We start from the raw sequence: 14,865 nt of genomic DNA, 5'->3' as shown, positions 1-14,865 counted from the left end.
TTCGATCGAGTCGAGTCAAAAAAATTTGAATTATTCAAGTTGGTGAGTCTAATTTTACAATTCGGATTTGATTTGAAATTTTTTAGAGTCGAGTCGAGTCAATTTTTCTAGTTTATATTTAAATTTAATTATAAACTTTTATAATATTATAGTATTATTTGATTCCAATTTAAATGACTTTCTATACCCATATATACAATACAAATATATTTATTCATATTTTTTTTCCTACGTGATATACACATATCATACAAAGTATAAGAACTAGATTCAAACTTAAAAATAAATTCACTAATTACAAAAATTTTTAGTTATTCAAGTTATATTTTACAACTCGATTTGAAATTGAAATTTTTCATATCGAGTTTATGAAATTGCAACTCAAAGTCAATTCGAATCGAGTATTTCGAGTTGAATCGAGTCAAAAATTTTATTTTTCGAATTGAGTCGAGTTTTACTCACCATGCAGTAAGTCCCTGAGTTTATAGTGAGATTAGTATGTAACCAATCCAAGAGAGAGGAGGCAAAGAAACTCCCTGTTTTTTTAGGAGAGATAAGCTGTGTCCAAGTCATTCGTGTCGTGCGGTTGGACAGTCTCTTAGAACATGGGTTATGGTTTCTTCGCCTTTCCCGCACATCCGGCAGCTTGGATCCGTCACGAGGCCGTGTCTTGCTCGTTCCGAGTAGGTCATCAGTCGGTTCCAAAGGACCAACCAAATGAATTGCTTGACTCGTTGCTGACCGTCAAAGCTCCAAGCAATGCCGCTTTACCGACGTATGAGGACTCGACTCGTGCTTAAAACTTAGGAACTCGCAGAACAAGGTAAAGCTCTCAGTGTTAACGATCACGTAAAGTGCACCAGCTGCATTGAAGATACCGTCCTGTCTTTAACTGTTTCCTTTTCCCATCCTCTTCCAACGGAAGCTCCCCCAGCTCACCGTCATCATAATAGTCTCGGTAGAGTAACTAAGAGTTCGATTCATCCAGCAAAACCGAAGGAGACAAAACTATACCACATCGCTCTAAAAATTCATTAGCTAGTTCCGTTGAATGCAAGTGGTTGCAATTTACATGTAAAAACCAGTGAAGTGTCAGCCTTAGCATCAAACTTGCATCATCTTCTCCTCATATCAAACGCTCCTTTTGTGTCCCTGCAGCCAGGATTATTCCACCTTCACTGGCCGAATCTTCCTCGTCAGCAAAAAAACAATCCACTGAACCTGCACATTTGATGCCAATTCTTCAACCACTTTCATCAATATATAGTCTACAGAAACTTCTGAGTTACCACAACAACAGCTAATATTTTCTAACCATATTACCTTCTTTTATAGCCATGAGAGTTCCTAAACTTTATTCTGCCAAAAGTTTAGGCTTCACTCTTTTTTTTTAATAACCGATAGGTTTCAAATTTACATGTTCTCCTTTTGAGCAATAATTTAAAAGTGTTGCAATGTTTTTTGTGCCATATAACATCAGCTTAACCTTAGTCCAACAAATATTTTAAACAGAAACCAACCAGGAAATAGCTGGAGCCAAAACTTTTTTTGTGCTACTATGAAGTATACTATCAATTAGCTTATTCATCAATAATGATAAATCCATGGAAGTTTGTGATGAAATGTATTCCTAATCCACTCTATCCAACTTTATTTTATATGAAGTTGGAACAATGTGGGGGGTTTTGTAACCAAAAAGTAGATGTTAGTGACTGAATAATAAAGGGAAACACACCTTGTGCTTGAGGTTCCTGCAATCTGAGTGTTCCCTGTCGCTGATTCAGTGTTCCCATGCTTGTGTAACTGAGATAGCTGTATAGGTCGTAGTAGCGATAGATCCATAAATATTTTTTAAGGTGGACATATATATATTAATAACATAAAATAGACGGACACAAAAGGAAAGGAATGAAGCAAAAAAGCATGAGAGAAGTTGGAGTGAATACTCACTTATATTTCATAATTAATGTCACGTCTCGGAGAGGTGAGGGACATTAACTCGAAAAAGAAAAAGGTAGATCCTGAATTTTATAAATGGTGGTGTTGCACATTCTATTAGACAATTTTTTGGGAAGACGGTAATAACCCCGACCTTTTAACTAGTTAATTTTACTTCGAGAGCCTCAGTAGTTTAGATGTTTGGGGGGGGGGGGGGGAAGATTAATAGATTGTAGCAAAAAGAATTTTGAGATAGGTCAAATTAAGGTGCATTGGATCATGGTTATACAATTCATAAAATTTAAATTTAGTTGATTGTTCTTATACTAATTATGAAGGAGACTTTGATGATCGAAAAGTATTTTTGGATATCTATTCTATATCAGTTTTATAATATTTTCATGGTCAGCCGAAGACGCAGTAAATAGTATCTCTCTCGGCATTGGAAACATGATACATAGTTATTACAATGTGCATTTGTTAGAAAATGGATTGAATAATATTTTAAATTAAGTTAAATCTCACACGAGAATGATCATTTGTAATTTATATTGACAAATTTGTTATTTCTCTCATAAAGAATTTAATATTTTATAGACAAAACAAACATATCGATACAAAGTATCACTATATGAAAACAAGTATTAGAACACAAATGTAGAGTTAATCTATTCTAGAATAAAAAATCGATTAAAAATATTTTAATAAAAAAAGATATATTTTGCATTCTCTAAGAGAAGTATGAGCTGAGAAGCCAAGTTTGTGAGAGGGAGTGTTGAAAGCCACACTTGACTAGAATATTCAAGCAATGTGACATAATGTGTTGCAGAGAATAAATTGTTCTTTGTCAGTTGTTGGCGGTCCACCCCTCTGTTTGAAAGAAGAGCTCCAATTGGCGAGGGAACGATCACTGTAGATGTTTTTCTATAAAAGAGAATTGATCATGAAGAAGGAAGGTTCTAGCCCTCTTTCTCTATTGTGTTAAGAGATATTTATAGTGGCTCTAGCTCACAACACCAATTGTAGGATTATTATGGCTATTTGTAGACCAGTTTATTAGATAGATCCGATAGTCATATCTTGGATTTTCCCCAAGAAATCACATGGATCTTCCAAAGTCTTGCCCAAATGTCTTATCAATTGACTATTCATAGCTGGCATATTTTTCTCATAAAAATGAACGACTAAGATTATCTCCTTATTTTTATCATGTGAATATCTTCTCATTTCATAATTTCAATCTTAATTAATTATTTTTACTCATCCAACGATCTAAGAGTAGATACACTATGCCTCTACGGACCAAGTGCGTCCCATCATTTTAGATTAGTTATTAAATTTGTTACGAGAATGAGAAAAAAATAAATAAAAAATTATATACCTATTTTGTTTAAAAAAAGAAGTATTATAATTTTAAAATTCGATTTTTAAATGTCTCGACCCCACTACAATAATACTAAAAAGTTATAAAATTAAAAAAAAAAAACTTACAACTCATAGGTGCTTGTAAATTTTTTATCAACCATAAGTTTCTTTACTCGGATATAATAAGTTGCTTTCTTATGAATCAAGGAATGACAAAGGGATAACAATGTAGCCCTTCCTTTTTCTTTTCCTGTAATTCGGCATCTGTATTTCCTGGCTATATGCAATAACCTACTCTAAGTTGCATAAGCTTAAACAAAGCACTACAGTAACAGCAATACTCTAGGTGCAAATCATCAAACAGAAAAGCAGGTGTACTGCAATGTCTCAACACATTACTTTAGAGTTAGAACTACAAGGGAAATAAAATACCAAAGGAGGGCAAGAATCAGAATTTCTTAATGAAGTCGTAAATGTGCATACTAATCTCCTCGGGTTTTTCTTGGTTGAGAAAGTGGGCTACTCCTTCCATGACAACTAGTTCCTGCAAGAATGGCACGTCTTTATTGAATCCGCCATTGTGTATGTATTCCTTGACACCAGGTACGTGGTAGGTAATGTCCAGGTCACCTACGATGAATTTGACCGGTACTTTGATTTCTAATCTGGCCCATGGTGCAGTAAGTTCCCAGTTTAGATTCATAGCTCGATAGTAGTTAAGTCCTCCGATGAATCCCTTCTGATCAAATTTGCTAGCAACGTAATCGACATCTTCTTCTGAAAGCCAAGATGGCAAGGGCTTGGGGTCAGGCAACCCACTGTACCCTGTTTCTTTAGGTATATGGGGCGGCTTTGGATTGCGAGATGTAAGAAAAATCTTAATAAGTTTTCTGGTGTCCATCTGAGCAAAGTCGTCTTCAATCTCCCCAGGTTCCTATTGAGAGAAATTAAGAGAAAGTATTTCAGATATCCATGATTTTAAATTGAAGCAAGCTAAATATACACACACACACACACACACACCCTTGATTGAAACATTCATCCTCAAGGCCAAGGGTATGAAAGGAGAAGAAGATGACAGCAATTCCTTTCCAAGGTAACAAGATTCGGCTTAATTGAAATTTCGATAGCAGAGTTGGCAATAGCATACTTCATTAATCACACTTCACAGTTCATTCATCATAAATAGAAATATGAGTATGTAGGATTCATTTAAGTCAGCCCAAAACATGAGTTTGTCTTCTCAAACGTTAATAGTTGGGCGATTCTGTTATCTTAAATGTTCAAGACAAAGTCTATAATACTTTCCTTCAATTAACAAAAACAGATAAAGAGAACCCAATTAATAAAAAATAATTCTAAATTCCAATGACTTGCAGTTCCAAAAAGAGGAGAAATCATGTGGCTGAATCAATTACCTGGAACCTGCAAATATAGTAATCGTAACCAAACAGAGTCCTGAGCCCTTCCACGGGTTTGACCTTAGGGTTCCAAGGCCGAAACGTAACGCTCAGGTTCACCAGAGCCTTTACTCTATCGGGCCTGAACTGACAAAAAGACCAAGCGATCATCGCACCCCAATCATGGCCAACCAAAAACACCCGGTCAACACCGAAAGCGTCAAGGAGACCCACGAGATCCCCCACGATGTGGAAAACGGTGTAGGAAGCCGCCGAAGTGGGAGCGTCGGTGTCGCCGAACCCACGGAGATCTGGAGCCACGCAACGGTAGCCGAGGGACGACAGTGAAATAAGCTGGTGGCGCCAAGTGTACCAAAGCTCCGGAAAGCCGTGTAAGAAGAGAATAACTGGGCCAGAACCAATCGATGTCACGTGCATGTTTATGCCGTTGGTGGTCACCGTCCTGTGTTCTATCTTCTCCATGTTCAATTAGAGTTCAGGACTTCAGGTAATTAATTAGTCCAGGTTTTGTACTGAGTTTCAAATTACTTGTTATATATGTAGGTTAGTAAACTACAAGACCCATATATTAAAATCTTCATTTTTGGCACATTTTTGTCTGACTGCAATTAATTCTACACAAGTAATAACTATGAACTAGATCTTAAGTAATAAATTATCACGTGTCCCTATTTTTGTTACGTTTTTATCTGCCCGAGAAGGAATCTCAAGGGAATTAAAGAACAGAAAAATGCAAGAGAAAAATTGAAATCAATGAAGGGAATGGTTAAAATTTACATGTTCGCTTGCAGATCATTCTCAAACATCTAAGATAGAATAACTTTATAGAATTGATACCTATAAAAAGTACAAAAAGAATTTGTCAATGAAGCATGTTGTATATATTCAACAATGGAATGAGCCAAATATAATGTTTATTAATTACGAGATTACAATTGATGATCTTGATTTTAAAATATCTTTTATCTCTGAAAATGTGAAGCAAATGAAAAATTATATTTAACAACACCAGAAGATAGCATCGAATACGAATAAATGAATGCAAAATATGCAAAGGCCAAAAAAGCATCATCATTAGCATTTTTTTTTTCTTATTTTGTTTCTGTGAAATATTTTGCATTTCAAACCAGTCATGATTGTTATCCTCCATATCATGTTTTAATGGAGAGTCGATCGAATTGGATTGGAGGTTCATGGGATGCAGTGCAATGCATTCAACCATATTCGCCAGAACCTACGAGTGAATGGAGTTATATTCTAAATGGTCAACGAGATATCGATTCTGGTGGAAAATTTAAGTCAATGACGTCAATGATAGTCTCAAATACATTAAATATTCCATCATTGTCACTCAAAGGTGGACATCAAAGTGGAGTGATATTCAATACATCTATTGTTGAAGAAAAAGCAAACGAAGATGAAGACGGTTAAGGCGGACGACCACAAAGAAATCAACGAGCCCTACACTATTATTATTCGACCACTCCTTGTCATCATCAAGGATTAAGGAAATATATGTAATTTTGTTATTTCTAGTAATTGTATCAGTTTAAAAAATATTATTAATTTGTAATAAATTAGTATGTAATAAATTAGGAGTGTAATAAATTAATTTGTCATCCAATAAATGTAATATTCCACTTGTTAAAAATTAGGAGTGTATATAGTTTTATTCAATTTTAAAAGTTTTTGAATTGTTATTCGATCTTAATTTTGATTTTAGGGGTTGTTTGTTTACTTCAGAATGATTAAGCGCTGAATGATTCAAATGCTGAATGATTGAATGATTCAGAGACTTTGTATGAATTCGCTCTGAATGTGACATGTTGTTTGATAATGGCTTTGAATCATTTAGAATGTACTTCTGTGCTGAATCATTCAGCATTGTTTTGTTGAATCAGTCAGCACTGAATCATTCAGAGGTGCGAAACAAACGCGATGAATGTTGAACGGTTTAGCATTCAGCGCTGAATGGTTCCATTAAGAGGCAAACAAACAACCCCGACTTTTTATATCAGTTTTAAACATTTAATTTTTTATTTTATGTGAATAAAATAAATTATTTTATGATTTTTAGATCTTATTTGATAAAAAATTTAAAACTTTTCATAAATATTTTTTAAAATAATTATTCAAATAAATAAAAAGATCAATAATTTGTTTTTATTTTATGTGTAATAAATATTTTTCATTCAGCACATAATTTTTTTTATTTATAACTTTGCAAACGAGTTTACTTTGTACTGTAACATTTATCGTAGATTTCAAAATAAATTTAAGGTTGGCCTAATAAACTAATTTATTTTCGCGTCTAGCCTAATGGGTCAATTTTACCCAAAATTATCATGATTGGCTTAAAGCCTAACACACATTTATAGGTCTTATTCCTAACGGATTTGATTACAGCCCAATAGAATCTGAACTCTCCCAAATGTTTTTGTTTATCATCAGTGTATTCCATTGAGTTGATCTATTGGTATCTTTATTTTGTTCTATTGTTTAGATATTTTTTTTAATTTTTTCTTTGTATAGCCTTTGACTTTAAATTGTTAATTTCATATCAATATTTATTAGAAAAATTCTAATTATGTGCTCAATTAACTTTTACAATTGTAAGTTTTTATTGTAATCATGGATTTTTCTTAACAAAATTAAATGCTTTTATTTGCGTAAAAAAAGATCCAAACAGAACGCAATTGTCAAACTCCTACGACGTTTAACTCCGTATAGAAAACATTGTAACCGCATGAATACAGGATGCCTATACCGTAGGTCAACTCGGTCACCGTCTCCCTTTGCTCTCCCTTTTTTTTCCCAAAAAATAATTAATTTTTTAATAGTTTAAATTATTATAAAATAATATTTATTCAAAATCTTTTAAAAAATCGATAATGCATCATATATTATAAAATTCGAGACTTCGGTATTAATTAGGTTAAATGTTTAATTAAATACTGACATGCTTTGTGTTATATTTTGTGTCAAACTATATGTAAAAAAATTATTAATTTACTAACATGTATAAAAAATATTGACATGATTTATATAATATTTTGTATTGACATTGAGTTGGCAACTCCTCCATCCCTCTGGAAATGTAATATTTCACTTGTTAAAAATTAGGAGTGTATATAGTTTTATTTAATTTTAAAAGTGTTTGAACTGTTATTTGATCTTAATTTTGATTTGCTGCTTTTTATATCAGTTTTGAACATTTTTTTTATTTTATGTGAATAAAATAATTTATTTTATGATTTTTAGATCTTACTTGATAAAAAAAATTTAAAACTTTTCATAAATATTTTTTAAAATGATTATTCAAATAAATAAAAATGATCAATAATTTGTTTTTATTTTATGAAATAACTGAAATTAATTATAAATTAAAAAAGTCCAAATTTAATTCAATTCAGATAATTTTAACTTTTAAAAAAGTCCAAATTTAAATAATTATATTTTATTTAAACTAAAGAATTTGAAACCAATGAAGAAATGTGAATTATAATATAGGCAAATTGAACATTCTATTAATCAAAAAAGAAAAGGTTTTGAATAACTATGCATTTTTCTATTAAAATTAGAATATTAAAACAAACATTTTAAAATAATTATAAAATAATGTGAATCATAAGATAGACGAGATGAAATATTTTCTATAAAAGAATAATTTTTGAAAACTATCCAATGTAAGAAAAAGAATGTGAAAAAGGAAAGAAGGTTATGAACTTTTGTTCATTGAATAGTCCCAAAATTTCTTAGATGGAGGTGATGCTAAGTTTGCTGAAATTTATTTATTTTTCTAAAAATTGCTAAAAAAGGTTATTTTAAATTGCCGATTAAAATTAAGAGAGAAAAATAACAAAAAGGCTTCTAGAAGAATTGCCGTCAATCTTATATATATAACGCAACAGTCTGCTTAGTATTCATCATGGTATCAAATTGAAGTTGCCGATGCGGTTGTGGTGTCACGGTTGTAGATACTACGGACGTTACGTAACGTGTTGTGGTTGCCGCGGGCGTGATATCTTCCTTAAAAATCACAATATGTTTAAAATATTATATTTATACATTTTATAATTTTCTTTTAATATATTAATATTAATATACTCTTTTGATATTTTATTTTGAAAATAAAAATTTAATTTCATAGATAAAAAATTATTAAAAACAAATATAAACCATAGAAGTGATATCATACTGTATAATGGGTAATAACAATTATAATGTTAATGAATAACATAAAAACAATATCACTAAAATCATAATAATTTTTTTATATTGTAATATAAAAGTGTTCATTTTACATAACTTAGAAAGGAAAAAAAATACATAACTACAAATATAAAAATTATATATCTTACAGTTCACCATCAAAATGAATAGTGTGGCGGATCTAAAGCATTTTCATCTTCATCATTGTCTTGGTTTTAATTCTTTCATATTCCATGTGAAGAAGACATCACATTATGTGCATCATAAGATGCATCATTGGTAGGAAACATGTTGTATGATAAATGATGACAAAAATCCATAACTTGGATTTTGTTCAAGGTAAGATGGATAACATGAATTTGGTTGGTAAGAATGAGAACCATGAGATGATTCACTAATTTCATTATCATTTGAAGTTGAAGTTAATCTTCAAAATCACAACTTAAGCTAATGGTGTTCCAAAATAATCTATTTTGTCTCGATATAACATCAACTAAAAAATAAATGAATTTTTAGTTTAAACATGATAATTTATGAATTTTTTTTCAAACAATTTAGGGTAAACTACTCCAATGATCACTAATGTTTGGGTAAGTTTTCGTTTTCATCACTAATGTTTCAAAAGTTACAAATCGGTCACTACCGTTATCATTTGTTACAAATTGATCACTCGCCGTTAACAGGCGTGACGGAAAACACACGTGGCCTATTAACAGCAGTTAACATGCTTATCTGGACGGTATAATTACACAAATAATCCATGTTATTTATATATTCTTTCAATTTTATCCTAGTTTTAATAAATTAAAATATATTTATTTTTAATTCTTATAAATAATGATATATTTTTATACAAAACAATAAAATGTTTTTTTAGTTATAAAAACAAAAAAAAAAATTAACGTGATAATATTATTATTATTGATATGATGAAAAATTAGTACTAAATCATGCTCTATATAGGAAAGCAATTTTAAATGAATTGTTGCCAAAGAATTTATTTTTATTTTCCCGATTCGATATATCGTAAAGTTTGTTACTTTTATCGATACTTCTTGTTTCATGGAACATGTGTTTGTATTTACAGTAAATCATTTCTGTTGGTGTCAATACTTTTTGCCATTGATCAATGCAGGTTATCAAATCCTATGGTTGGACGCTACCTCCGATTTCAATTTCGTTGTTGTTTGCCATTGGCCCGAAAGCTTTCCTCATGGCACTAGCACTTCCACTTGGGCAGTCGGCAATAACTTTGGCCTTCAAAATGATATCGGGAAAGCCACGAAGCAAGAAGAAGCGTAATGTCAGGATGAGGAAAGTGAAAAAATACGCATTGCGATGCACCGTGAGAAATATTAAAAGGGAGAGATAACATTGTTGAAAACATTTTGATGTTTTGATATAATAAATTAAGATAAATAAATTTTAAGATTTTACAAAGGATTTTTCAAGTATATTCGATATAATTATTCAAATATCAAAATATTACTTCAAGTCTTTCAAAGTTCAATTTCAATCCTTACTAAAGTGTAAAGTTGTGTTTCATACTTAAAATATTTTTTGAAACAATTTTCACAAAGTATTTCGAACAAAAAATGAGCCTAAAATCAATTTTTCAGGTAAATGTACCGATGCATAAATCAATGCATCGATGCACCCTTGTTTTAATTGAACATCGAATAGCTTTTGTGTACCGATGCACTCCATGTAATATTAAAACATCTAATTGATTTTATGCATCGATGCAAAGACCATGCATGGATGCACTCAGGTTTGTTTGAAACATTGAATGCATCAATGCATCCTTAGTGCACCGATGCACTAAATGTTCCAACAGTCGGAATATTTGAATTTTACACTTGATGCATTGATACACCTTGACTATGCATCGATGCACATACACTCCCAACTGATTTTATTAATTGTTTTCACACTTAAACGGCTCCATTGACTCCACTAATCATCCCCAACGTTCAAAATCAATTGAAGGAATATTTAAACAAGCTTAGAAGCCATTGATCAACAACAAGAATCAAGAGAAAATCAAAGAGAAAGCATCAAACCTCAAGTTTGAGCAATTTCAAGCCAAAATTCATTCAATATTCATCTTTGCTTTCAAGAACACTTATTGTGCTCAATTGTATTATTCTTGAGTGTTCTTTCTTTGTTCTAGAATTGTGCAAACATCTTGCATTGTGAGGATTTTCTTGTAAGTTTACAAAATTTGTATTGTTCTCTTTGGGAGAGAGTGTTCTCAAGAATTTGGGGTATAATTCTTGAGGGATTTGTAAGGTTACTCTTTGTCCTCAAAAGAAAGACAAATTAGTGAATTTGTGGAAAATCCTTAGTGTGGATAGCTAAGGTAGTAGACATAGACTTTGGTTGAGAAAGTTGAACCACTCTAAATCGCTGTGCAATTACTTTCAATTTTCTACAAAAGCTTCCACCAAAATTTTAATTGCCAATTCACCCCCTCTTGGCCGATTCCATCGATCGATTAACTCAATAATTGGTATCAGAGCTTGACTCATTTGAAGGTTTAATCCCCTCTTGAGTAGATCCGGGAAGAGTTACATCGATAATCAAGTTATCAATGGCCTCCACTTCAAACTCTGACTTCGGTCTTGATTCATTGCCCGTCAACAAGCCTCTTTTCTTCAATGGAGTTAATTATGCTTATTGGAAGAATATGATGATGTATTTCATTCAAGCAAGTGACATGGGAGCATAGAATATTATAGAAGACGGATACATCAAACCTTCCATTCATACAAGATTGTGGAGTGAATGAGAGACAAGAATGTTCCAGCTCAACTCCAAAGTCATCCATATTATCTTTTGTGCTCTTGGACCAGATGAATATGAGAGAGTTTCATCTTGTACAACCGCCAAGGAGATATGGTACAAACTACAAGTCACTCATGAAGGTACAAACGAGGTAAAAGAATCTAAAATTAGTCTTCTGACTCATAGCTATGAAATTTTCAGGATGAAACAGGATGAAGATGTCAAAGCTATGACGGATAGATTCTCTACGATTGTCAATAGTCTCAAATCATATGGAGAAATCATTTCAAATGACAAGCTTGTAAGGAAGTTAGTTAACTCTCTTCCAAAAGATTTACAATAAAAGAAGACGGCGATCATCGAGGCTAAGAACTTAAAATCCTTGACTCTCGATGAGCTTATTGGCTCTCTTCTTACGCATGAAATGATGCTTAAAGAAGAGAAAGACCTCGAGAAAATAGACGAAACAAAGAAGGAGATGGAGAAGAAGAAGAACGTGGGAGTTGCTCTCAAATCAACAAAGAATGAGAGTGATTCGGATGAAGATGACGATGACGAGGAAATGTCACTATTTGCCAAACGGTTCAGAAAATTAATGAGGCCAAACCGAGGAAGAAAATTCAAACGAAATGAAGGCTTCAAGAATGAACCAAAAGAGAAGGACCCGGTCATTTGCTATGCAAAAAACTGGGGCATGTCAAATACGATTGCCCACAATTGAAGAGAAATGGTCAATCAAAGAATAATCATAAGGCTCATGTGGCTACATGGAGCGATGAAGAAGGTTCCGATGAAGAGGAAATAGAAGTAGCAAACTTGTGCTTGATGACATTCAGGGAAGATTCTAAGGTAACCTCTAACTCATTCGATTCGGATGAATTATCTTATGATGAGTTATTAGAGGAATATAATGGGTTGGCTTCAGATTATGAGAAATTGCTTTTAAAATATAAAAATGATATTTCAAAATTGAAAATGAAAAATAATCTCATATCCAAGACCAACAATGATCTTGAAAGTAAAATAAAAAATTTGCAAATCAAACTAGAAGAATTTGAAAAGAAAAATTCTGATTTGCATAATTTACTTTCAAAGGTCAATGACGATCATCAAAAGAAAATTGATGATCTTAAAGCTTCTTTTGATAAAGTTGGAACAAAACGTTTTGAAAATTGAGAAAATTCAAAATCCAACTTTGTTAGAAAAAGTTTTAAAAACTACAATCATAGAGGTCCCCGAAGAACCTCTAACGGAAAAAATCGTTAAGAGTATATGGGTTCCTAAAGAACTCATTACTACTAAAGATAAGGATATCCTACACAAATGGATACATAAGGGGACTAGGATTTTGGAAACTAATGAATATGGACCCAAAAGAATTTGGGTACCAAAAATCAAAAATTAATCTATGTTTGTAGGAAAATGAGCATTGCTATAAGGCACGGGAAACAAATTCAAACTCATGTACCTTGATAGTGGATGCTCAAGACACATGACCGGAGACAAAAGCCAGTTCATAGAGCTCAACGCAAAAAATGGAGGAGAAGTGACTTTTGGTGATAACTCAAAATGTCACATTGAAGGTATAGGCACTATAGGTAATACCTCTTCCATACAAATTAAGAATGTTTTATATGTGAATGGATTAAAGCATAATCTATTGAGTATTAGTCAATTGTGCAATAAATGATTCAATGTCTTGTTTGATACTAATGGTTGTAAAATCATTGACATTGCATCTAATCAAATTATGCTTGTTGGTCATAGAATAGGAAACATTTACATGGTGTATTTAGATTCTATAGATATGATAAATTTATGCCTAGTTGCTAAGGATGAGCATGATAGTTGGTTATGGCATAGGAGACTAGGACATGCTAGTATGAGTGTTTTGCAACAGTTAATTCAAGGAGATTTAGTTCAAGGGTTGCCTAAACTAAAATTTGATAATGATAAAATCTGTGATGCTTTTGCTAAAGGAAAACAAAATCGAATTTCTTTTAAATCCATTAATGGCGTATCCACTAGTAGAGTATTACAATTGACCCATTTAGATGTTTTTGGGCCATCTAGAACTACTAGCTTGGGTGGAAAACAGTATGCATTTGTATTGTTAGATGACTATTCTAAATACACTTGGGTTCTATTCTTAAGTACTAAAGATGAAGCATTAGAAAAATTCATCACGTTTTCAAAAGTAATCCAAAACGAAAAATGTTACTCTATAACTAGTGTTAGGAGTGATCATGAAACTGAATTTGAAAATCTTGGATTTACTGAATTTTGTAATTCTAATGGTATTAGCCATAATTTTTAGCATCTAGAACCCCTCAACAAAATGGAGTTGTTGAGAGGAAAAATCAAACTTTAGATGAAATGGCTAGAACCATGCTTTGTGAAAACAATTTGCCAAAATATTTTTGGACGAAAGCCACAAATACCGCTTGTTATGTTATTAATCGAGTAATGATTAGAGCTATTTTAAAGAAAACTCCATATGAACTTTTTAAAAATAAAAAGCCTAACATTAACTATTTTCATCCTTTTAGATGTAAATGTTTTGTTTTAAACAACGGTAAAAATAATCTTGGCAAATTTGATGCTAAAAGTGATGAAGGAATTTTTCTGGGTTATTCCTTAAATTATAAAGCTTATCGAGTATTTAATAAAAGAAATTTAGTTGTAGAAGAGTCTATACATGTTGTTTTCGATGATAATCCCCTTCCGAGGAAAGATTTTTGTGTGAATGATGATGTAGGTATTATAAACATAAATGACGTTGGGCATGACGTTGGAGAACCATCATCAAAGGAAGAAACGAAAGATGAGGAAACTCAAGATCCTCTCGAGAATCCAACCATTGAAGAAAGGGAAGTCTCTTACCCAAGGGAATACAACTATGTCAAGGATGGTGAAATAATAGGTGATCCATCCAAAGGGGTAACAACTCGATCTTCTCTTAGAAATATTTGTAATTATGTGGCATTTATCTCATGCATAGAGTCTAAGAATATTAAAGAAACATTAAATGATGAACATTGGATTATGGCTATGCAATAAGAGTTAAATCAATTTGAGAGAAGTAAAGTATGAACATTAGTTGAAAGGTCTAGTAATAAGTCTACTGTAGGTACTAGATGGG

At 32.1% G+C, this 14,865-nt stretch overlaps 1 protein-coding gene across 1 annotated transcript; it reads right to left on the bottom strand.

Annotated features, from left to right (window-relative positions):
- Positions 1-3,630: 3,630 nt before the first annotated feature.
- Positions 3,631-5,228, bottom strand: LOC120185680 (epoxide hydrolase A-like). The gene is made up of 2 exons (XM_039189842.1): positions 4,722-5,228; positions 3,631-4,237 (listed from the first exon to the last, which is right to left on the bottom strand). The coding sequence occupies exons 1-2, from the start codon at positions 5,184-5,186 to the stop codon at positions 3,752-3,754; spliced, it is 951 nt and encodes a 316-aa protein (XP_039045773.1). The 5' UTR covers positions 5,187-5,228; the 3' UTR covers positions 3,631-3,751.
- Between the last annotated feature and the right edge of the window lie 9,637 nt (positions 5,229-14,865).

Source organism: Hibiscus syriacus, unplaced genomic scaffold (assembly GCF_006381635.1).
Source record: "Hibiscus syriacus cultivar Baekdansim isolate YM2019G1 unplaced genomic scaffold, ASM638163v2 tig00113124_pilon, whole genome shotgun sequence".
NCBI lineage: Eukaryota > Viridiplantae > Streptophyta > Magnoliopsida > Malvales > Malvaceae > Hibiscus > Hibiscus syriacus.
Note: the sequence above shows the minus strand (reverse complement) of the source record. Positions and strands in the feature narration are given on the sequence as shown.